Raw genomic sequence first — 26,416 nt, forward strand, 5'->3', positions numbered from 1 at the left:
CTCTCTCTCTCTCTCTCTCTCTCTCTCTCTCTCTCTCTCTCTCTCTCGCTCGCTCTTTCTCACGGATGCTGGAAGCCACCCGGTCACTTGTACGCCGCTGGAAAATGTAGGTCGAATTCGAGCACGAGCCGAGAAACTAATTGGACAGGTGTACTAACGCCGCCCGCAACTTCCGCTCGACCGCTCTGAAACTTTGCGCCACGCGCGCAGCTTGTTCCAGGTCCGTTTTGTCTTTTCACTCGAATCTAGCCTTTACATTAAAATTTTTGCCCGTTTTCTTAGTCACGAACAGAGTGGTTGGCAGCTAACGTAAAGTAGCGGATTCCCATCTGACCAGAATCGGTAACACAAAGACGAAGGCATTCTTCTATTCAGATCACTCTTCCTAATTTTCGGCTCGTCTTTCCTTCAAAAATGTCTACCTCCAGTTACAATATAAGTGGAGCAATTTCAAGGCGGCGTAGGAGACGAATTCTCTAAAGGAGGTGAAACTATCCTAGCCGGTCGAATTCCACCGTAATTTTCTAAAAAATGACACGATTTACATGGCTCCGGTTGCGTGGCACGCGAACAAATATTCGGCTACCGGTCGTCGGAATGTCGGTGGTTATGGTCAGATCGCATCGGATTCGCATTATAATAATTAATGTCTAAGGAATTTCGGGACTTCTGCACGAAAACACAACGATCTCCGCGCGGTCTGAGCCGCGTTTGCTCCGAGGCATCAATCATCAGCCGGTGAACGTCGTTATATTCTCAGATTCCGAATAATTGCCGATGATTGCTCACCCCTTTTTTCTTCGTGGCCGAGCGGAGGAGTCACGGATTCTCCTGGACCACTAATCAAACTTATCACGAAACTTCTTGGAAATGCGAAGACGATCGACGGCCGTTTCTCCGATTCGCAAGCATCCGAGACTGGACCGATGGGAGGAATTGGGGAGGAGGCGCTGACCGTGCGAAGCAATTAAACGAACGGAAGCTCGAACGTGTCGGATAGATGGACGGAGAAGACGAATCGGTGCTTCGTCTGATCGTAATAAAAAAAAAATGGTAAAAATTTTCGATAGAATCGATCGCCGTTGGAATTAAAGAGAGATTTCGAGATTTCTCTAGGGGATGGCCGAAGGATCGTTTCCGCTGTCGGAGAACAGGCTCGGTGCAATCCTTTGCTCGCTACCAGAAGAGAGGACACACCGTGCACAGGATACTCTAATCCCGACATAATCCCGATTTAAGACCCTCTAAAAACAGCGGGTGGCCCTAAGCAGCCTGATCCATGATCCAGCAACGACGAGGCGGCCAACCGACGACTTTAAGAGCGAGCGAGCTCGCAAACTGCGGTGGCGCGAGAGAGCTTGGAAATACCGTATTGGCTCTCTCTCCGTTTCCGAGAAAACATTTAGAGGAGGTTTACGAGCGATCCGTCAAAGAGGAAATCCATCACTCGCAGGAACGGGGAGAGTCCGCCCATCGTCGGGACTCGACGATGCGCGCGCGCTAGGACTTTATTTCGTTTTATGGAGGTAACCGTGGATGGGTGTTTATGGACAAGCTGAATTGACTCTGTCTGTCGTCGTCGAACGTCCACGCTGGCTCGTACGTTTGCTCGACAAGGTCGTAAACGCGATAAAACGACATTGGAGCGGCTAGCTGAGATACAAATAAAGGTAGAAACCCGAGGCTTGCGGAGGAGGCGAAGACCTGCCGCTGGACAGAGACTATCTCTCTCGTTTCTAGAAACTACTCGAGTCTAAAATTTACGTTATCTCCTCCTATCTTCTAATCGTGTGTTAGCCAATTCGTATCAAACACCTTGTATCGGTTCTCCTCCGCTACGTTTGCAGATTCAATTATCACGTCCTGAACGAAACTGTACGAAACAGTATAGTCTCCCTCGGATCGTTTCGGAGCTTCCTCGAATCTCTTAATTAATCAAACCGATTTCTACGGACACAGCGGCAAAGAGCACGAGCCTCGTTTAACGGAAGGCTGTCTCGCGTCTCACAAAGACGCGCAAGGGACCATACGGTACCAGAGATCGTAAACCGTCCAAGAATGGATCTGCTCGAATAAAAGTAAAATAGCGTCGTACGACAGAGGAGCTGCCTTTCGGTACAGAGGAAGAACAGCGTCTCTCTCCTCTCGACTTTTATAGCCGTCCCTTTGGACCGTTCGAAGATCGATTCTCGGTAGAGGTGCAACCCGTATGAATTTTAATATTTATTACGTAATAAAGCCTTCGAGAGAGCCGGACCGCCCCCTAGTTTCTTCGAGGATTTGATTCTTCGTCGCGAGCTCATCGGCGCGATCGGGAAGCTTTCGTCGCCTTTTGGAAACAAATGGGTTAACGTACCGAGTACCAAAGGACGTTGTAATTATCGAATACGGTTACAAAGTTCCGATCCGAGAAACACCGTCTGTTCGCAGCGTCGCGTCGCGTGCCTCCGATCTGCATCCGAAGCGCAACGTGGAGCCTGGTCGCACCGGTGAACGAAGGCGAAACTATTTTCGCGAGAACGTTGCTTGCGTTGTTGGGAGGTGAAGTCAACATTCGAACTAGTTGCGGTAGGTATGCCGTGACGAGACGCAGTTATCGAGTAACGGCGTACGAACGTGCTCCCGGCACAAAATACCGAATAATAAGAAAAGCACGAGAAAAAATAAGACGCTCGTGGAGGCAAGGGAGAAAAAAGATCAGGCGCCGACAAATCACGTCGTCCCTTTCCCGTTGCATAATGAAAGCGGAACGGTGGCGCGAGGTTTGTTCGCGTGTATTTTGTGAACGTATGAGGACGCGATGTCGCGGACGAGAGCCGATAGATGAAGAACGAAGTCTTTGAATACCGTTTAAAGGTAACGGTCGCGCAACACGGTACCCGTTAAACGATTTTTGACGGATTCCTGGCGAAAGGTCAACCTGTGCCAGACGATGATAACTCCCGATCTCGAATCCGAGTAGAGAAGGGCACCTTCTGTTTCGCAAGCGTCCAACCGCAACAATCTCTGAACTCGTACAAAGTATCGAGAAGAATGGAGGCCCGCGAGAACGGGGCAACGCATAACCTATGTAACACGCGTTGTGTACGCAGACGGCACGCACGGCGTGCCTGTTCACAAGTGTGTAGCGAATAGTGTTCGTGCCGAACACGTGTTCTCAGCGCCGTTACCGCGTTGCCCGCGGCGCGTAAAACAGTCTTTTTTCTCGAAGAGGCTGGAGAACGCGACTCGCGACTTCGCACGGTGCAACGCACTTTTAGACCTCCTGATCGCTGCCCGTTCAAATACTTTTCACCGGTGCAACGATCCGCTGAAAAAGTCAACTCCTTGTCGCCCCCTCGCGCGGTATGATTAACTGGGACGTGCGAGTAAAAACGAAAGATATGGTATCGAGGCGCGAAAACCTCTTATCGACGTCCGTTGAAATTGAGCGGATATCATTAAAGCGGGGAGAGCTCGTGGGAGTGTTGGCGCGTAACTGCCGGCCCGGGGAACATCGAGGATGAGGAACGCGCGCGGCAAGAGGAAGAGGAGGGGCCCAGAGGAGTAAGATAATAACGTATTCGACAGAGAATGGCATTGCTCTCGCGCGGTCGTCCGCTGCAGTATGAATTACATTGGCGATTGAAACTCGTTCGCGATGAAAAAAGCAACCAAGAGACCCCGGGCTGTCGGTGGTGCCGGGATTTGCATATTAAATGGCTTGAGATTTATAACGGTCGGCCCGAAGAGGTGCTAGCAATACGCGCGATAAATAAAGAACGTTCCTCTTCGATAGACGCCGGAGAGAGCTCCGCGACTGTTGTTCGCGCAAACTGCATCGTAGTCTTCGCGATCCTATCGAACAACGGAAACGAGAAGTCCTGTTCTCTGAAATGCATCCCTGATAAGCTTCGCTCGACTACAAACAAACCTCGATTATCGCGCGAGATTCCCCTCTACTTAATCCAAGTTTTAGCATATCCGGAAAAATGATAGGCGACTATTGACAGCCTCGAGGCAATGTTCGTCAATTAATTCCTTCCAACGTCTACACCTTACACGCTCCAGCGGTTACACCGGATTTCTGAACCACAAACGTGTCGTTCCTCGAGTCGAACCGGTTCTCACTTATCGTTCGAGTTATCGCTACCGATTATGCCCCGTTTACGCGAATTTGTGTGTTCCGCCTGCCTGGTCGGCACTTTTGACACACGAACACTTAGTTGCAAAACTCGTAGTATCCACTACCGAGCCGAATTTAAAGGTCATCGAGAGATAAGCGCCGCGGGAATGGTACCTCGATGTCTTTTCGCGAGAAACCCGATTAGACAGTCGGACAGGAACGTCCTATCGATGATTAACTTTATGACCGTTAATTAAGATAATCCTGTCGTTACTGCGAGCCGAGGAAAAGACCCAGTTACGGTTATCGCGCGACTTACTCGCAAGGAAACGTTACAAACTGTTGGACATCGATGAAATTTGGATCGGATATTGGTGAAACTTTAAGAAAAACTTTACTATAGGAGGTTAGCCGGTAGTAGGTACGAGAATTCACCGGTCAAAGGGTTAAGGTCCGTCGCGAATCGACGATTTCGTAACGGTCCGAACCGATTCACGGCAATTAATTCGATCGAGGCGCGAGCTGTTAGATAGCTCCTCGGAGAGAGCGTCGATAACAAACACAGATTGCCGATGGCTCGACTAATATAGCCGGATGTGATGAATGGTCTTTTATACCCACGGACATGGCCGAGGTGTTATGAATCGCGTTAGCGTCGAATCATTGTTCGCGTCGGCACAATAACGGGCCCCGCGGGGGATCTCGCCCCCAGCCAGATTCTCTCACTTCGAGCTTCTACCCTTTATTCTCTCTGTCCTCCACCCTTTCCCCTCGCGATTTTATAATCGACCTCGTAAAGACTGCATCATCAGAAGATCAATCGGCGGTGATTGGAAATTTATACGATGCGAATTGTATCTACACCTTTCTCCCCGAGGTATAATTTCCGACGAAGACAAAGCTTTGGGAGAATCGACGATCCGTTCCAACGCGGATAACGGGCGCTGCGACGACGTCAAATGTTCATTCCCGAAATGAGACACGAGACATCGAAGGAGACAAACGCGAAATGGTTTACCCAATCTACTCTAATTATTGCTAGGGAAGTAGGTTCAATAATAGCATCGTCGCAGACTGAGAGTCGCGCATCGTGGCTTTGCGAAGAGTGAAAAAGGGAACGGAATGACCTGGGCGCATCGTTCGCGTCGTTGATTGATGGACCAGTCACCGTCTTTCTAATTAGGGGCCGACGTTTCCGGTTCTTCGACCGAGCAACCTTTTCAATGATCGTCGTTGACGATTTTTCACGAAATATCAGAATTTAAATAGAAATGACCAGATAATGATGTAGATTTTGTAGATATTATTCCCACAAAAAGGTATCCGAGCTCGAGTGGTGAATTGATCGCAATTATGTTCAACGTCCAACCGAGAAGTAGCGAATAGGGCAATGTTTTGCGGTTCCGTTGTTTCGAAAGTCTCGGAATCTAATTTCGGATCGTCTAGCGGAGGCAGATGCAACGTGTTATCGAACCTTTTAACCACGTGGACGTTTACGAGCCGCTCGGACGCGACTAGACGCGAAGCGTCCCGAGAATCCACGTGTGCAGGAAACGAGATGCGGGTCGCACGTGTGTCCGCGTCGTCTTCAACCGCCGCCGCCGCGGACAGCGTGAATAATGTCTCACAATTTTCGCAACGGCAAAACCCTCGTCGAATCGTCTATCGCCGGTATTCCGAACGAGCACGATTACACGTGTACCGAATACATTACACCTGTGACGCTCGCATTAATTACACCGCCGGCCGTTGAAACAGCACAATAACTTCCGTTTGGTTAAGGGCAACCCCCCTCGTGGCCCATTTCTCGAATAACGATGTTAAAATAACGAACAAAGTTTATTAAAACTTGTGCCTTATTCGAGAAATTAAATTCTGTATCATTTGACTTAATATAAGTACATGCAAAGTACGCATTTATACGCTATTCACTTGGCGTATCGCGAGTTATTTGCGTGCTTGACTCACCGCTCAGATAACACACCCGATACATAGAATCAACAAATGAAATTGTATCGCAAGATCGTGAGAAAAAAGGGGAAAGTATTGCGAGCGGGATACCTCGAGAATGCGAAAGGTCCAAGAAAAAAAAAAATAGTGACAAAGTATCCGGTGAATTATGGGCGAAGACGTGGGAGCATTTTATGAGAATAGATAAATGCGCGAGTAGGGTAAATAAGTCGGGTAAAAAAGTAAGGGAAATTCAGGCACTCGCGACTCGATGAAAAACGACTCACGAGGGTTCGTTGCGCCGAGGAGAGATCGAATCGCTCGCTGGTGACGCGTTTATCAGCTCGGTTGCGCATCGCACTGCGTATTCACCGAATTCTAAATACCTTGGCACGGTTTCCGAAGTTCGCACAACGACGCGAATACCATCGCGCGACAATGCACCGGTTGTCGACAGGTGCGCGAGCTATAAATAACCGGCAGATATCGTTTGCGCGTCTACTTTTTCATTCACTGTAGCCTAATTTTCTCGCGAAAAGAAGAAAACAATAAACAACGTTAAAGATTCTCATTTATTTTATAATTGAAATTCCGATGGCCCCCTCGTCGACAAGAAAGTGTTTATCATCCATTACGATAGAGTCTCTTATTCGGATCAGACGTTGAAATAATACGATGATAGATATTTTGGTACCATCTAAACATTCTAAACGTTTGTTCGAAAGAAAAGCACGTTTCTGACACGAAGCGTAGGTGGTCTGCGTAGGTTAAATCCGGAGATTCGTTTCGGGATTTGGAGACGTCCCGCGTTGGACGTCCACCGGATTATGACAAAATTGCAGGCCCGCTTGGAACGCGAGTGCGTGCCAAGAAATCGTAATACGTCTTCGCCTCGACGATGGAGACAAATGTGGGGACGAGTTTGTTCGTGGACGGGACTCGGTTGTCAGTCTCGCGAGAAGATTCTTTCGCCAGCCGGCGAATCTGGCCTTGGACGTCGATCGGAACGATCAATATTTACAGAATTAATTCCCGCGTATGATTCGCGGATTGGACGATGATAAACTGCGACACGAAGATGGCTCGAGGCGCATTAATGAATTCGGTTGTTCGCGTGTCTATTTCGAAAAACGATACGATCCTCTCCGTTGTTTGCGTTTCGAATTCAGCCGAGAATCGACACCAAAGTGTCTTTCGATTGCTCTCGAGCAGAGCTGTTCGAGATATAGATGTTTAGCCTAATTTGACACACTAAAAAATCGAACCGAGACTCACCTCGTTTTTGCATGTAACTGAAAAGGTCGTCCAGGAACTCCTTTCTTTTCGGATCGTCGTTGATCTCGTACAACTGAAAAAGCAAACAAGAGTAAAGGTAAATACGTTGCCTCAGACGTCTCTCTTCAAGCAAATATCATATGGCGATGTATCGCTGATCAACGGAACAACGTAGAAACGAGAAGAGAAAGAGGTACATGCGTCATTGATCCGATATAAAATTCATCATGGTCTTATCTCGCGTCGATAACGCGTCTCGTTCCATCTCTCTGTTGCGCCACGAATAAAATGTTACTCGGGCTGGGCTAATAAAAACAGGAGTGAAACAAGTGTGCTCGTAGCGACAGGCAGATTAGTTAGCCCTGATTATTAATGATTCCGTTTAACCTGCCTCATAACCCGAAAGCCCCCCTTGGCCGGACCAAAGCCAAACTCCCTTCGGGCTAGCGGCTCCATATTATCATATTTGTTACGATGTGCTATATCTAATTCGGGACCCTCTAATTGCTTCTATAATATGACCAGCTTCCCCCTTTCATCGTCACTCTTTCCGACAGAGACAGCCAAACCTTTATTCGAATGACGAATAAAAGCAATCCGTAGCGTCTCCTTGAAAAACATTTATTCAATTGTGAACAAAAAGCGGCTAATCTTTTATCCGCTAACACGGGTGTCGTTGGCACATTTTCCGTAAACGATAGGATTATTTTGAATAGCTCCTCGAAGCATCGCTTTGCGAGCAATCGTTGAGTGCGATTATCGTTTTTCTCGGCACGTTCGCGACGAACGATCGCGCTCTTTATCCTTTCCCAAGCAGCGGTTTTGGTCGCCGTTCCAAGATAAACTATACGAAACGTGACGATCATACGGTTCGTCGATTTTCTGTTTTAGAAATTACGCATAGCCCTCGTCTGCGTCACCATCTTTGCGCGATACGATGAAACTCTTGCCAGAGCGCTACCTGTATTAAACGTTTACACGCGTGGCGTCGTCTTGGTTTTCGAGTTTGAAATTTACGAACCGTCCCAACGTTTAAAACACTGTCGTTCGCGCAGGATACGCTCGTCGGCATTCTGGCAATCCTTTAAACGCACGCGTCTACCGTCCTCGTTCGCCGCGCGTCACTTTCCGTCGACCCCTCTCTCGTTCCTCTGGGCTCGTAGATCTGCCTCGACGATAAATTTCATTGAACGAAACGCGCTGCTGCCTCGTAACGCGGCCTCACGCGGGGTGAATAATAATTAATTTGCTGCCTGGACCCGCCGTTCATCCTGTTTAGTTCCCGACTCGCGGATCTTGCCAAGATGTCGGCCGACCGTCAGGCGAGAAAGGAGATGTTTCCGAGGTTGAGCGGAAGAGAACAGCGACCCGCGCACCAATGGCGAATCTACCACCCATCGTTTAGCCACGAGAACTCGTAACGCGAACGAAATGTTCGTGGAGGATTTGAAAAGGATCGTTCTCCGAAATGGCCGCTATCGCGACCCGCTTATTCTCGTCCACCCTCTGCGCACCATCGAAACGAGCAACTCGACAAACGAACGAACCAACGGATGGACGGACGGCATTTCTCAAGGGCCATTTTGTACCACTTTCTCGTGTTTTTTCTTTGGTTGCGCGAGCGATGAGCTCGTTAGGGGCAGCCGGAGGGAGAGGACGGGGTAAAAGGTCGGAGCAAGAGGGACGAACGTCGTGGACCGTTGAGAGACGGAGAGGAAACCGAGTCCGAGGGTTCAACCAGCGTATATTGATTGATCTACAGTTAAGCGGACTGACGGCAGCCACGTGAAGATCGGGTAGAAACGGCTTCGTACTTTCTCTCTGTCGCTCCTGCTCGCTCGCTCTTTCCCTTACGTATTCTTCGCCTATCCTTCACCTACCCGTAAAATAAAGAGAGGCGAACGGAATTTGCTCTCGATGATGCATGCTCCGCGGCCCCGCCCTCTCCTTCTCATCGACTGACGGCCGGTGAATAATAATTCCTGATACAGCCGACGTTGATCGGGTTACTTTCGTCTCTGTGAGCAGAGGAGGGACGCAACTCGCTTCCTTCGATGATCGATGTACGCGTCTCGCTGCTAGCGCCGCGTCCTCCGGGATTTCTTCGCGTCGAGACTCTATCCGATTGCGTTTTTTGTCGTCCAAACGATTAACGGTCATTAGCAACCGATCGTCGCGTCGTTTATCCCGAGGATAAGAATATATCGGAGCGACGAGAACGTCGTTGATCGCTTATCCTTGAAATTGCCTTGAGATAGAGTTCTCTCTTGTTTACTCGGATTGTTTCGGGTCGGCGGTACCACACCCATCTTTTGCTTGGATTGTTTTGTTGTCTTTCAGATCGAAGCAGCGGTATACCCCCCCCATGGGTGCGCCACTGTGTATTGAAATGTCTCCAATTCGCGGAACCTGGCGCTCAGTCGCTCGATGAACTTTACGACCGTCGAAGAAAGATGCGGAAGGGAGGTCGCCGTAAAATTCGCGGAAAAGGAGAGCAAACCGAAGGGGACTCCACGCGTCGTTACCTTTACGAGGCATAATTATCGATGCGCGGCTCTTTTTCCCGCCTCCGAGATCCAGATAACGCGTTTTTCCGGTTGATAAGGAACAACGATAATCGTCGAACGTACCGTTGCCGCGATACGAACCTTGGCAAGTGTGTTTGCACGGTGTCTTTGGCAGATTGTAATCGTCGTGACGGAACTCTCGAGAACGAGGTGCGAAAGAGTCGGTGAGAAAAGGTTTCCATCGAAATCTTGCAACTCGGGAGACATTGGGGAACAACAAGTGTCTCCGTGAGATTGGAAAGCCAGGCGGTTGACAAAAGGAAATTCAAAGAGACGACGCATTGTGGTAACAACGTAATTGGCTGGCGCGTATCTGGCCGCATCGTCTCGTTTTCGCACGGAAGGTGTACCCGTACGGCGAAACATGCTACTGCGCCCCCGCGAGCAGGGTCGACTTCCGGTCGTAAAAGCTTTTATAAGGGTGCGTCGTGTCTCGAGCGAAACGGAAACGGGTGCAGCTTTAAATAATGCACGGTGCTTCGTTGTCGAGGTCAAGACGGAGGCGATGCGCTTCTCGGAATGCTTTATCTACGCTTCTGCGAGCGAGCCTAATTTACGTCCAATGAAACCTAATGAGAAACAGACGCGTTCGGCTGCAAAATTTACAAAAGAAACGCAAACACGAGCAACGTCGCAACATTCGCGAACAAACGTATACGCGTAAGCGGTCATTCGCGTCTTCTTCCAAGAGGAGCGTCGCGGTTAGCGGGGGATATCAAGATCGCGCGTTATACGAGCGGCCATAATAGCGGTGCTACCATTATTACCCGTTTCCAGGGTATTAAAGATAACACGAGCAATTATAATTATTACGATGCGAGTAGCATACGCTCGTGTTACGCTCCTACGAGATCTTCGGAGCGTCCGGAACGCTCTTTTGTACGTTCTCACCACCGGCGATTGTTAATGTTCTTCCACGTTATTTATTAAAAGTTCAATCTATCATTTCGCGAAAACATAAAACTTTCTCTTGTGTAATCCCTTCGATACAGGCCGGCAAACAGCTCGACGAACGCGTCTTTTCGTCCACGGGGGTGGGTGGGATTCGCGGAAACTCGACGTAAGCGCATAAGCGGTGAAATATCGAGGAAACCTGGATTGTTTGTATTACCGCCAAAGAAGCAATAAGCGTAACGCTGAGCAGCCCCCTCGTATATCCGAAGGAAAGACCAGAGGATTCGTTTATATCGAGCTGGTTTTGTCTCCGGTCAGCTTCTCGCGCGAACGATCGCACAGCGCGGAGGTAATAGCGGCGGTTCGCCAGCGAATCAACAGGGAGACCGATAATTGCGGTTTACGGAAGATTATGCAGTTCGGGGAAAATTTGACACGAGATGATTCTCCCGAGTTCCAGAAACCAAAAGACTTCACGTTTGAAAACTATTTTGTGGATAAATTAACACCCTCTAGCGACTCGTTTGTCACGGTGGGAGACAAATTATAGCGCACCAATAGCGAAGAAAAGTAGACACGGTCCGTGGTTTCCCATTATCGGAACGAAATCAATCGGCTTTATTCCAGCGATATCGACACGTGGAAAAAGAAGAATATCCCCGACCCTGGTCAGACTCTAATCCGAATGAGTTCGCGCGTTCATCCGCCTTCCTTTGACCGACCGGGGGACGATGGACTGTCCAAGAAGAATCGGTGACGTTTTTCAAGCGATTCGCCCCAATCTATTGGGAAGGCTTTCCATGTCCTTTCTTCATCCCCTCGCGACAATTGCTCGACGATTACGAGCACGCTCCTCGTCATCTTTGGAGAATAACGTCGTCGTTCCTCTCTTCGAAAATAATTCTTGGTGTACTTACCGATTTTATTCTATTATATTACTACTGTGCAAATGTGTACCGATACGTCGTAACATTCTTATAATTTTACATACTTTGTGTATTAATAGGTTGTTCCCGGTTATTGAAAAAAGGCAAGGTTTTTGTGATAACGACAAGTCGTCTAATTAAATTCGATCGTAAAAGCCGCGTTTACGGGTAATGAAAATCCAGGCCTACGTATCTTGGGATAGAGATATTAAAAACGAACCGATAACTCGACCGTGTCGCCAATGAACCGAGTCACGATCCGGAAACCGGCCTGGAAATACAAATAAAGAGTCCGTTCGATGGCGACGAAGGAGTTCGGGGGCATTCTTTTACGAGACGAAGGGTATAAAATATAAGGAACGAAAAGGAGGTTGACGTTCGATGAAGCCAGATGTCGGCGTCACAAAGAACCCAGCATAAAGAGCGAAGTTCGTGGTCCCTTGGCGTCCCCCCCCCCCTCCCGTTCTCTCCCGATACGGACGGATTTTATGCTCGTAGCTGGAAATATTAAATCGCACCTAAGCACGTTTTATGTCGACCGCCTAATAATCTCCACGGACTGTTTCTCTCTTCTCCTTTTCATATCCGTTGCTTTCTCCTTCTACGCGAGAGAGTCCGTCTTTTCGTCACTACGTCACGCCTGGACCCCGTAGGATCTCGAGCGTTCAACGATTTCTTTCCGTTCCCCACTGCTCTTTCGCCCTGAGAATGATCGTTGGTGGTCGGTCCAGCTGTCCACGGGTAAGTTCATAAACTCTCAGCGCTACGGACGTTTCGAAAACCCTGTTTCCTTACTCTGTACCCCTTTTCTCGTCGCCTTCCCCTCCTCGACTTGTTTGAAATATTAATCGCAAAATCACGTGTTTCAATCAAAGGCATATCACGGAATGAACTCGAAACAACTCGAACAGCTTTGGTTGGATTCCGAAGACGAAGGAAAGCCTACCATCTGCCGGGTTCAGAGACCCGGCACGAGCGAGTGTTAACCAACGCGTTAATCTCTGGTCGCGGCAGCTCCCTTTATCGGTGCGTAGCGATGCATCGGTTGGCCAATAACTTCTTCCACCGAGCGAACTTTTGGTCGGACCTTTTTCTACGGCGGAATCGAGGCCAGAGATAACGAGGATGCCGAGGCGGACGATTTACGATCGCGGAATTTAATTCGGTAGCTCGTCCAATTTGATCGCGATATCGCGATAAAGCAGCGCGATGCTCGACGTCGCGAGGTCGCTTCCCGTCCGTGGTGGAGAGAGTTCGCGCGATCGAGAAGAACACGGTGAGATAAAAATTGCAAGAGGGCGCGGTGAAGATCGATTAACTCGGCGACGTTCGACGTAAAATACGGCTTCCAAGTGGCATAGACTCTTGGGACCGGGGTGTTCTCTTCCCTCTCGCGCCTTCGAAGCACCGTTTCGCGTCTCCGGCGGGCAGGAGAATCGCACGAAACCAAGGTGAAGAAAAGAGGGGGCGATAGATGGAGAAAGGCCCACCTCGGTGCGGATCAAACGGAGTTGAGCTTCGATTATAATAAATCAAGACGTAAATAATGAAGGAACGGATGGGCCCGAAAGCGATGGGCCAGGAGGGAGGATGAAGGGGAACGGAGAAACACGGCTGCAATCGAATTCCCGGTCCGCTCGCAACCATGCTTCGTGGCCGTGTGCAACGCGAGCGGGACCTTGCATCGGCGATTAATGCTTCTACCCCGAGGGACCTTGATCTCTCTTTCTTTTTCGCAGAATTGCGCAGTGGCGTTAATGCTCGCTGCAAAACAGTTTAGAGTTTTACGAATCGAGTAGATATCCCAAGAGCTGTTAATTTACGAAATGGATCAGACAAATTTTAAGCAGTGCACGAAGCAGCGGAAGATAGAGAGCGAAAAAAGATTCGCGATCGTTCCAACGACTCTGGGTCTACGACCAAGTAAGTCATAGTCCCACGCAAAGGACAGCCGGAGCATTGTCTACCGCGACCGCAGAATTACCTGGACTCGACTATGGGAAGATTATGCGTCTGGCTTGAATTACGTACTAGTGGAGGAAGAGAAGATCTACGGTCCGGGAAGAAGAGAAATACGGAGGGGAGGCTCTCTTATTAACGAGGAAACGAAACAACTCGCACCAGCGTGTTAATCGAACGAACATACAGAACGCACAGTCGTTCCTGGCCGCCGTATCAACGGCCATCTTTGTTCCTTGTACCTCCGCGATACTCGACCGATGGGAATTTATCGAACCGTGAAAGGATCCCCTCCATATCTCGACGGAGCGTTCAAAAAAAAATACGCAGGCTCTCGTGTCGAGATCTAACTAGTGTACGTTTAACGTTAGAATTAGTGAGTGCCGTCGACTAGCCGTTCGATGAAAAATTACTTGCAGAATAGGCATACCTGCGGATTCGTTGCCATTTCCCTCTGTCATGCTCCTCGTTTCCAAACCTATACTCTCCTATTTGGGTACGTTCAATTTCGAGGCTTGATTTAAATTACTCGGTTTAAATCAGCCCGTGTTTGCGGTGTCTCTTCGGCTTCCTTTCGTAGCACTTGCTGGCGAACTCGATCGCGTGGCAAAGACAGTCGTCGAGACTAAATTCGGAATCGACTCGGCGAGATCGAGAAGAAAGAGGCAAGCGAATCGCGAAGGAAAGGACGAAGGCGGCGGTGGCGATCGAGGTCCGCAGAGGCGGCAGAGCCAGGGTAACCAAAGGAGGGGAAAGAAGGGGGAGGCGGGTGGAGACGACGGCCGGCGTCGGCAAGAGGAGGCAGTTAGCGCGTGTTTACACGACAGCGCTATGTAGCCGGCGACCTCACAGAACAGTCTCTCGAGTCGAGCGAAGTGAACGTTTCTATTTGTCCGAACACCTCTTTCCGTCTCTTTCGCGCCAACCTCCTACCCCCTACCAATCTTGTCCGCTCTTTCTCACTCCGGCTTTCTCCCTTCGAACCTCCTGCTCGACCCTTGAACGCATAATGACCCTCGGCCCGATAGACCGAGTTAACACCGTGGGCTCCGACGCGAAGATTGATATTTGAACGCGACCAATTATCCAGGTGCCGTTCCCTCGTTTCCATATCTCACGAGATCCTTAGTCGACACCTCGGTCGACTTACGGCGCTTCCTTCGAGAAGATGACGTCGTTCCGCGTCGAACCGGAAGCGTCGCAAATCCGTCGAGGAAAGATAGATATACGCGCGATGGTATCCTTCGAGGCGGGTGTTCCTCGCGAAACGCAACACCGGCAGGACATTGTCCCGCGTGGGACAGAATCTCGGTCGTAAAAAGGCAAAGTCGATTCGATCTGGTCGAACGACGTGGATCCCCGAAAACGTTGCCGCCCCGAGCATCCTTTTACGATTCGGATACGACATCTAAAAAGCGATGTTTACAGGGACGATGCCGATGAGAACGTTTTTATTAATAATTTTTAGTGCGCCCCGCCGCTGATCCTCGTAAAAGCCACCGGGTTGGCACTTTCGTAAGTCGGCCGCCCCTTGTAAAAGATATCCGCCCGGACGTTTGTTGACCATATCCATCGAAATTAGGAGGCCTACCGAGACTCTTTATGGGATTTTAGACGAGCTTTACACCGACGACCAGTCGCGCTCCCTCAGATACCGCTTCGTGTCGCTGGATGATTAAACGATTACCGTAACGAAGAACGTTTAGGGCGTCGTTTAATTTTTATCGGTGCCTCGCCGTACACGGCGAACGACTGGTTTCTCTTCCACGCCGAGAACAAAATTAATAAGCCCGTGTACGAGTCTCGCGGGGATGTCCGCCGTTCGCGAGAACACGCCGCGATCGCGCGGAATGCGAAGGGTCGCGCAAACGCGTCCACGTGCTTCTTTCACGGGTCGAAGAACGCCTAGGACTTTGAATTAAAAAAACCGTCGCATTCGGTCCGAGATGCGTCAAGGATTTATAAGAGCCACGATACCGGCGTGGTAGCTACTTGAGCGACCGATTCACCGTAACCTTTTGATTTCAATGCCGAGACCGACGACTTCACCCGCTTTCTTTCATCCGCGCCTCGACACCACTCATTTGTATATCTGTACACCTATTAGTTTATATTTTTGAGAGATAAGTGGCGCGTAATGTATTCCACCGCCTCCATTTGTCACGTAGGAGTCGAGGCGACGCTGGCGCGTCGTCAAAGGGATTTCGAGAGTGTCGCATTGTTGGACGCGCTGAAAGGACGACGCGACACGAGGACGATAACCGTGATTCTTTCTCGTGATCAAAACCGTGCGACGAACCGAGAACATCGGTGGAATGAAAATTAATATCGTAAACTGTAACTCTTTCCTTGGCAAGGATACGAAGAATTAATTTACTCGATACAAATAGTTATAAAATGATAGAAATTCCGATCGCTAACGCGTCTAGAAATTAATAGGGCCGTTCGCGAAGGATCGGCACTAGCCTGCGGAACGAAATCGCCCGGGACAAAAAGCAGCCGAATATTTCAATAACCCGAGGGGAGAGGCCGAGTCAAGAAAGAGGATTCACCGAAAATCGTATCTGTCAGGCAAAAGTATTCTATGTATCCTTTCGCCGCGTCGTTACGCGCAGCGATATTTTACCAGCCATAAAAAGACGATTAATCAGGTGTCGCTCTTCCCCCCCCCCCCCCCCATCCCTCGCTCCCTTCTCGCGCCGATCGGCCGAAACACGCTCGAGCCACGCATAATCCTAACCCCGATCTTTTTATATTATATCGTCATACCTGCCGCTCATTTGTTAGAAATAAAAGTCTTTCCTCCGACCGCGTCCTGCGCGTCTCGAATCTCTACCTGCGACTCGGGAACCAACACCTGCACGAAACAAGCCTACCACGAGCATCGAAAAACTTGTCCACACACGCTCTCGATCCCTGGCTCTCTCTTCTCTCTCTCTCTCTCTCATTCCCCCCTCCTCTCCGCTCTCTTCCTACCCGTTCGACTCCTCTTCCGAGTTATGACGTGTTTAACATATAAATGAAAATCAGGCCTATAAAAGTTTAACGCCCGCGATTATCTCGCGGCTGCCCGAGTTCCCTTACCCTCCTACTCCACCCCTTGCCAAGCCGCTCATTTACGGGCTGCTCCCCCGGACCGACAATTCTATTTCGGCGCCTTTTCGTGCGCGTAACTTGTACACAGCGAGTCCTTCGGTTACACGGATTCGTAGGTATATTCGTCTCCCGTTTATGTCCTTAACTATATTTTGTATTTGAATATTAAACGATGGTCGTCCAAAAACACACCTTGTCAAGCATGTTCGCGCAGATCTCCCTAGGATTCTTCGCGACGACGTTGCACGCTGGAATCCTGCCCTGAATTTCGCTCGACCGCATGTCGAACGGCTTAAAATCCTTCAGTCCCATCGAAGAAGAGAACCACGTCAACGCACTCCGAATTTCTCGAGGATAACGACACAACCTATCGCGGTACCGGTCCAGTCGACCCACGCTTTTTTTTTTTTATTTTTTTTTATTGCCCACAAACACCATATCGCTCCCGAAGAAACACGTGCCAAGGCAAACGCGACCTCGTCGCGAGGCCGCCCATTGAAAACTGGCCTCCGGAAAACCTAGCTTCGAGGATTTTCGAGGATTTTCGTGGCCTTCGTGACGTGCTCGTCTCTCTCCCTCCGTCGAGATCCCTCGACACCTTTCCGTCTCGCTTCGTACGGGGCAGTTTCCTCGGACCGCATCCCCACCAAGCTGAACCACCCTCTGTTTTATCTCGACACGCCCGAACTTCTGACAGGAAACGTTCCTCGCCTATCGCTCTCTTGCCGATGTCTTCGGACATTCCTTGCACTAATTTTTCTCCCTTTTTTAATGGGCACTTTTCATTCTCGCGAGTAAGTTGAGATTCTTTCCAAATATACGTTCCCTTTACATTCGCCGACTCGGGCAAAAACCTATAACTGCAAACATAGTCAGTTTATCTCTTGTTCGACACAACGGGTTCTCTTCGTTCGATTTACTTTCGCAAGAGTAGTTTTCATTTTATTACTTTCTCGATGTTTCCAAATACATTTGCCAAACGATGGCCCAACGTTCGTCCATTACGAAGGCACGTGAAAAGTACGACAGTTGCCAGAGACTGGACGGAAATATTCCGGTGACTTTGAAGAAAAGGGACCAAAGAGACAAAGCGTTTCTTCCGTTGTTCGCTGCGTGTCTCCGTATACCTGACGATTTCTAATCCCAGCTAAGAGCCAATCTGGCCTCCTCCGTCAAAGAATTATCTTACCTGGGCGCAGGGAGCCGTTTCTGGATAATTTATTGCTTCTGAATCTTAACATTGTTCTAAAATATCCGATACGGACGACTAGTTCGAGGGTCGGCGGAGGCCGGATTAAGGTGCACCTTCGTTTCGTCTCGACCGAAGGGACGACTGGCCCGTCGAAAACGTAATTAATCAAGCTCAAATGCGGTCTAATGAGCTCGTACCGACCGACCGGACGGATAGACAGATGTTCTACGAATCGCTGATCCAATAGCGCCACGTCGTCGACTATGCTGTTCGTAGAAGCTCGGCGATGGACGTCCCGTACTCGGATTCTCAAAGAAGCTCGAATTGCTCGGTTGCGACACCGATTACCGACCAAAGCTTGGAACTGCATCGCGGTAGGACAACACTTCACTGCAATCGATCACTGATGAGAGTCAGATGTACGAGCTTTGCGTCGGAACAGGCCGTTAACCCTTTCGTACTCATCGTATCAGGTAATTAGTTAATTTATATGGTTATTACGAAATAGTGATACGCTATGAATGAACTTCCCTACCATCATTATCTTCGCTCTTCTCGAAGCAGGAACACAACTGTGAGGGCGATCGGTTTGCTTCCACGACTCACGCGTGCGAATTTTCCTTCGTTTTTTACCGGATCACGTTCAATGAAAAGCGAACGATCTTCCCTCCCAGTCACTCGAGATTCTTTCGTAATAAAGGGAGGAACTGGTTACCGGAGACACCGAAGCGATTCCTGGTAGGTACGTGTCGGACGCGTTCGTGCTTAATTTTAGAATACCGGTACGCAGCTCCCTCAACCTCGCTCCTCCTCGTATGTCCTCCCCAGTCAATTCTTTCACTCTACGTCTCTCCGCGAGACGAGTGAATCTCGAGTGCTCTCGACGAGTGCATAAGCAAGCACCCGGTAAGTAGGTAAGTACGAAAAATTGGGAGCCGAGTGCACGCGCTGCACGCATCCCGCGAGCGGATGTCTACACACAGACAGGTGACCGCGTTTCAGGGACTCGGAAAAAAATAACGCATTTTTGAAAACGATTCGTTTTATCGTCCAACGGGCCAGAACCCTGCCCGAAACATTGTTACCGTTTAATCTTCTGAGAAATAAAAAGTGCAAATTTTTCTCGGTTCCACGGCCACCGCGTACAGCTCCATTGTAGCGAATCGCGGTCAAACGTACAGCGACTCGAGTTTTTATCGAGTACGGCAAAGATTTATTGGTCGTCCAAGTTTCCACGAGGCGCGATACGATCACCGGTCGATGCGTGATTTATCATTCGCCGTGCTCGAATTCGATGCTGACGTTATTGCTCGCAGACAACGCGACTTTCCTACTATCGCGGATGATAGCTCACGCACACGGTAACCGCCGGTTAAATCGGTTGGCGAACTGCCATCATTTGCGCCCACGCCTCATCGTTCGCAACCTTATTGGATTATCCGTGGCGAATCGTAAATCTCGTCTGGAGTTACCAATTCGCGGCCCCGTAAGCACCCTCTTCCCGCCACGAGCAAAAGGAGCGAAAAGCTCGCAATGGTATTTATTCCTTTCAGCGTTTCTTACTCTTTCTCGCGACTTTTTGTACCTGTACTTGAATAATTTTCATCGTCTAAAATTCGAAAAATGCCCTCGTTTTTCCGTGCTATCGGGTACACGAGAAACGGCCACGAAGAACGAGCGTGGTCCAGTTGCGGAGTGAAAAATGGACGGGAGGATTCGTTTCCCCGTTCGGACAACCGCTTTGTCCGGTCAAGCGTCTACTTACGTACCCCGACGTCTCTCTTTCTCCACCCACGGAGCGAGCTCGTCCGAGCGAATGGACGTAAAAAGGGCTATGCGGTGGTCGTCGAAGGGGTGAAAAATAATAATTACTCGTCGGTCTGCGCTCGTCGCGGGGATGAAACGGAGCCTCGAAGGCGCGATTAGAACACGAGAGAACCGAGTACACCGTGGAGGAAGAAGAAGGGGTGGGTGGAGAAAGGGAGACCGAAGAGGAAGAATGTTCGTGCAAAGCGTTCGAAGCTACTCGGATGGTCGACCGACAAATACCGGGCCAGAGGGAAGAAGGAGGAACCCGAGTAAGAGGAAAAAGAGGAGGACGGAGATACAGAGGGAGGGTAAAGAGGAGAAGAAGCGATGGCGTGATAAATGATCGAGTATTTAACACTCTTTACGGATTAGCATATAAACTACGGGCAGTCCATAGATCTTCGTGGCAACGCATTAACGGACGAGGAGCAGACCACGGGGATGATCTCTCTCTTCTCCCCTCTTTTCGAGGCTCACGGCTCCTCGGCGAGCGTAAGCGATCTCTCTGCGGATCGACTCGGCTCGCGAGTTATTGTTTTGCGGTTCTCCCTGCGTCCACCCTCCTACCATGCCGTGTCCGTCTTTCTCGCAGAGTCTCCGTCCCTCTGTTTCTCCATCGCTTCTTCGCGAGATTCAGCGAGCGAGTCGCGCGCACCACCGCGAAAAGCTCGTTAATTCGACGATAAAGAACGGGGTCTCGTTACGCGCGAGCGAGATACCTGTCCAGATAACGCTAGTAGAGGATTAGAGGGCGCACTGTCAGCCTCGAGGTGTAATTATTTTATCCTAATTGATATTTGTAACGATTAAGATCTCGCGGACAGTTATTTCCTGCCATTTTGCAGACGGGACGAGATATCCCCTCGGTAGGTCAGCTCCAGTCCTGTCGACGGGGCGGGCGAGAAACCTCGCCGATTACCGTAATTGACGACAAAACGCTCGCGCTTGTTTATATCGTTTCATGGAGGCGCGGAAGCGTATAACCCCGCGTGGCTCGTGGAAACAGATGACGGGGAAGATATAAAAATGCAACCAGATCGATAGAGCGATAGGGCTCGTCCTACGAACGAGTCACTTCCGCGAAGACGACCCCGGGAACCTCGTATCGTCGGCAATTAAGTCCCGTGTCGGAGTTTATTCCCCCCAGGGGTGGTGGGAACGGTCGACGAGGCGGCTCGACGATTCCCCCGCCCCATATCTCTCCCCTCGGGACGAAACAGGCCCTTAATCGTCTCCTAATAAACCGAGAAGGAGAAAATTACGTGGTTACACGGCGCAGATAAAAGTGAGATTCGCTGATTAATTGATTAGGGAGGCGCCAAAGTCCGCCCCGCGCATTATACCGGACCGTACCCCGTCATTAAGGGGCGCTCACGCACACATCAGCGCACGCCTCCCCTACGCGTACGCAGTCGGACGCGTCCAGATACCGTGTGCCACACCGACCCTACGCGCATTCGTGAAAACGAGAATCTATTCACCTTAATGGCTTCATGAGCGTGCCTTCCCTCTGCCCTAAGGCTCGTCGCGACAACTCTGGCGCGTTCCAAATAGCCCTAAAACCTTCCGCTTCCGGTCAGCGCAGCAGATACTCTCCTTGCGCACCGTAGATCTCGACCGCCGATTGTCGTCGGCCCTTCCGTTTGGAGAACATTTTATAACGATCGTATCGAGGTAATACCCGAAAGATACGTGCACTCGATAAGATCGATCGATATCTTGTCAGCTCTGAAGTTGCGAGGCGCTACGCTTCGGTACAAACGTTCACCATTGGAAATCACTTACATCGGGCTAAAGAAGATGGTCTATTTGACGCGGTGCGATCCAGAAGCGTTTCAACCCTCCGAGATTACGCGCGGAAAATGGAATCGGGCAATTTGGACGAGATTCAGATGGCGATACGCCATGGAGCTAGCCAGACATCGTCTAGCAAATCAGCGGACACGACGATCAAAAGGTAACGATTTGTTACCGAGCTACGCGAGCAACGCGATCGAAATAAGCGAACAAGGCAAGGCACGGAAAGCAGAAGGGTATATTCCAGTCGCTCGAGGACCCTACTAAATCGCTGAATGGTACCAAAGTCCGAATGTTTGCTCGCTGATGGAGGGGCCGCGCGAATTCTTGGTAGGCATAAAACCCGACTGATGTACGCCAACCGGGCTCAGATCAAAGACGCGGCTTTCAAACAATGTTAACGTGTTGCCCGCTCCATCTAGCACGCCGCGTTCCGCTGACTCTCTCGGTTTACCACCACTACTCGTTCGCTCGCGATCGCTTCGAGAGCCTTTTCGTATTATCCGCGACGGCCAACAAAAGGTACTCCCTCGCTTCAATGGGTCCCAGGTAAGACCATTGCCACGCAGCACTCTTTGCAAAGTTGAAACACGTTTGTACCGAGGGGACGGCAATTTTATGAATTTTTTATTTCCCTGGTGTCGAGGACAAAATGTTTTACTCGGGTTCTTACTTAAGAAGTTCAATTTTCTGCTAATCTATCATTTGAAAGCCCTCGAGCCTTCGAACACGTGCTACATAGTGGACATTTGAAACGATACGGTTCTTTACGTTTACTATAATACGTTTCGCGCGCCTGTACATATATATATAGCTCGGCTACGCAGAATTTTCGCGCAACGACGACTGTTTAGAGAGTCGCGAAATGACCCGCGACGCTCGTGATCGAAACAATGCTCGCGGTGCGGCATTAACCAGTCGGTCCCTTGAGAACTGACAATATTGTTTTGTCCAAAGCTTGTCGCTAGTCACGAACCAACCTACATATATTCTCCATCTAGATATTTATCGCTTCGTCGCCAACTTCTATGCACATTACTTCGCACCCTGTACTTAGCAACTCAAAGACTTGGCAACGGACAGAAAATCCACGCACTTCGAAACTTTGAAAAATCCTAACTATCGGAGCAGTTCAATTTGGGGGGAACGACTCGCGAGAAAACGCTTTTCCAATACCGGAGATGTCGTGCGACTATTCGACGTACGCGAATGCAGGTGTGGCACGCGACCGTCGCGAATTCACGCAACGGCGACGCACGCGCGCGTTATAGAGCCGGCACGGCAACATAGTGATCGTAGTCGTGCCTCGTGTCGCCGTGTAACGCGATATCGCGTTAAACCGTGCCCTTTCGCCTCTCCCGCTATTTCCTGCCGTCTTTTTTCCCTTCCACCCGCCTTTCGCGCATTTCGCGTGCCATTCTTGCTTTCATTCTTTCTCCTGCTTCTTTTCTCGGAGGACGTTAAATGGACCGAACCGAAACGAGTTCTCGAAACAGCCAGACCATACCGAGATCGTCCTGTGCCATTTTGATATCCCCCCGAACGCGGTTTCGGTGAATTTGGGCGCCGCGGATCCCGTCCAAGAACTCGAGAAACTACCGAAGGGAGCAATGAATTTTCTCGTACGCATCGCCGCCCCCCGGCCGCGGGGGGGGGAGTACAAAGAACGCGCTAACGATTTTAATAACATTGTTAAGAACGAAGCTGGAAAACGACCATCGACAGGTCGTCGGCTCACGAACGATTTCTGACGCGTTCGTTGGTTTCCAACGGCAAATTGGACAATTACAGAGAGGAAGCGTAATGCTCGAAGTGGTCGGGTAATTCGGAACAAACGAAGACCCGTGAAGAACCGCAGCAGGAGGAAAGATCGCATCGCTCGTTTGGGGCTGACTGCGAGGCGTTTGATCGAGAGACGAATCAACCTCGTGGGAAAACGCAGCGCGTCACTTCGACAGAAACCGCTTCGCCTTAATTGCCTCGAAATTGAGCTCGATTTCTGGGGATAGCGTGCGAGGAGGCCGACAATTTCCTCAAAAGTCGCCAATTTATCCGTCGATCGTTCACGCGATTCTGGATCTCGAAGAACGGAACCGCTTTGCGGCACAAAAAAGGTTGCGTACAAAACAGCATCGCGCGTCTTACGCGATAGAGATCTCTAAACGGCAGAAAATCGTCGGGGACAGTGTCCCGCCTGAAAGCGATCGGTGCTAAGGGACGATCGGTGAATAGTATCGGTCAGAGTAATCGCTGATTGAGGATTATATCGACAGATATCGTTCACGCAAAATCCTTTATTACCTGTGTCAACGTTTCTGTCGTAAGCCCTATCCGGATACAGTTTCTTGCAACGAGAACCTTTTTTTATAATACGACCGATGCGAGGTCATAGACCTCGACGAGACCTGTCGGTGGGTGAAACGAGAATTGGATTATCCACCGTTCCAGGGATCCGTTGGTCCGCGGGACGGAGAACAAATGGTCGGCATTTGTCAACGCGGAAGCGAAGAATCGAAATGTCTGGAGACAGGTTACGGGCAAAGATTTCGTTCCACGTACGCGCGGAGATTCATTGGTCGTCACAAGCGGGTACAGAGGGTTTCGTTGAAAGCCAGCCCGGCCGACAGTGGCATTCTTTCGCCCGATGACGGACGCCACGGAACAAATTCATGCAGATGCAGAGAGACGCTTGGTTTTTCTCGCCAGCTCGGACACAAGAAAAGGGCTCCGAACCGTATTACGGATTCACCGAACGATCTTCGGACTCCGACCCATTATCGGTTCGTTAATTACATGCAGCGGAGACGCTAAATCACGGCACAAAGGATCGCGACTCGAGGTGCCGCGGGACCAGCTGAATAGCCGCAGGCCGAGCGGAGGATTTCAATTTGTTTCGATCGCCGCGACGCGAATATTAAGAACCCTCCCGAGATCGCGTTCCGCGACGTCGCGGCGATTAGCGCTCGAGCGCACTTCAAGGTCGATACGAGGAAAAAACGCGTCCAAGTGACATTCCGATCGTCTTCGAAATATCAATTTAAAATATTTCGCCGTCAGATATTACCGTGTGATATCAACGTATCGATGGGATTTCCTTCGAGACGTCGTTGGAATATTATTTCCACGTATCGATCATCGCGCGGCGGGGCCGAGACTAGCGTCGAAGTAAATGAGATGTCGCTCAGGCTCGTCGATAAAATCGCAAAACAAGAGAGGAGGAGAAAGAACGGAACGCGGTGGATCGTCGATGCGTACGCGGGTCCGAGACCGATCATTTTTCATCGTCGATCGCATTAATTACCATCGCGATAGTTCGATCGCCCAGCACGGTCGTTAAAGCGATCGATTAAGGGGGGAGAGGTCACACTCGTCGACTGTTAATAGTATACGGTGCGCGTACGTTTAGCACGATCGATTAAAGATACCCTAATGATTCCTCTCGTAACTTCTCGTCGCCGATATCGCGTCGATCCGTTCTCGAGGTACTCCGACGAGAAACCGATCTCATTTATCATCTTGCATTGCACGCACGCGTATACTCGGGTCACTTTAGATTTGACTCTGGTACGATTCTTATTACGTCGATTTTTTGCGTATACTTTTGTCAAGTCCCCAGATTTACACGGAAGATCGATTCCCCGGAACACCGTCTAAATTGAAATCGTGACATCGTCTTCGTATAAAAGCAACCACTGGAACGAGAGGGTTAATCGCCGAACGCACGAATCTCGAGATTCTCGTCAGATATTTCGTAAAAAGGGACACGCAGGTGGAACGCCTGCATTATCGTGCGACACGTTCCAGATGGTCGTTTTATGAAGACGTCGCAACCTGCCCGCACTTCGTGAACAATTTGCGTCGTGGTCCGCGAAGATAACGCGAAAATTACCCGGAAGATGAATAGAGTCTCTCGAATTGCTCCGAGCATTTGCGAATTCAAACTTGGAGCTAATTATTTTAAGTGGCTCCCTCCCTTATACATAGAATGACCAGAGTATCGGACACGTTAGCGTTAAATCCTCGGACTCGCGAAACGATGTTACTTAAAAATGAAGCGCTCGGGCATCTATGCGTCCACTCGAACTTGGAAGATCAAACAAGAAATATGTTAAAACACGAGGGGTTGATTTACGATCGGTCCCATCGATCGCTCTACGAGCAAAGTGGAACGCAAAACGGAAAAGCCACGCACCGCAGAATCTATCGTGGTCCAACCAGGCTAGCGAGTCGAGCAACGTAGGTCCGTGAGGAAGTTATGGCCGCTACATCCGCTTCCGTCCCACGCTCCTATATTTTCCTTTTCAGTCAGCTTCGCTCCTACTCGCTGCCCGATACTTAACGGTTTACGACGCACGATCTTATCAACCCCTCGATGGTGTTCCTCGAGGGCCTTGCGCTCGGCCCTTCCCTTAACCGTACACGACTAGCATCGCCTCCCTCCAACGGGAAAGGAACGAAGGAGAATTCTTCAAACGTCGAAATCTTTTTACCCGAGTTTACCGATTACCCGAAGGACCTTGCCGTTCGGTGAGCATTCCTGCGGTAGGGAGGGCACTTAAGAAACTCGAAGCTTCTTGTTTCACGGGGTGACGATAAAAACTGCGTAAAAAGTAAGACGATCCGTTGATACTCCGGTGATAATCCTTTATCGGTACTTGTACGACTCGTTCCCCGAGAGAAAGTGCCCTCTTCTTCTTTCTTACGCGAGTTCGAATGGTCGGTGCTCTCTGCGCTCTGGACACTTGTGCCGTAATTTCAAGTGAAACGAAGGAGTGCAGGTACGCCGGTGTGACATTTTCTCAGCGATACGATCGGTGGAATACTCGCGAAAAGGTTGGTCACCCTA

At 49.9% G+C, this 26,416-nt stretch overlaps 1 protein-coding gene across 3 annotated transcripts in view; it reads right to left on the reverse strand.

Moving 5' to 3' along the window:
* LOC128874476 (protein dead ringer homolog) overlaps positions 1–26,416 on the reverse strand; it is an 82,326-nt gene that overhangs the window by 15,892 nt on the left and 40,018 nt on the right. For all 3 annotated transcript variants that reach the window (XM_054119312.1, XM_054119311.1, XM_054119310.1), the window contains one exon: positions 7,331–7,403. In XM_054119312.1, the coding sequence (XP_053975287.1) occupies positions 7,331–7,403 (73 nt within the window). The remainder of the gene's footprint in view (positions 1–7,330; positions 7,404–26,416) is intronic.

Source organism: Hylaeus volcanicus, chromosome 3, assembly GCF_026283585.1.
Source record: "Hylaeus volcanicus isolate JK05 chromosome 3, UHH_iyHylVolc1.0_haploid, whole genome shotgun sequence".
Lineage (NCBI taxonomy): Eukaryota > Metazoa > Arthropoda > Insecta > Hymenoptera > Colletidae > Hylaeus > Hylaeus volcanicus.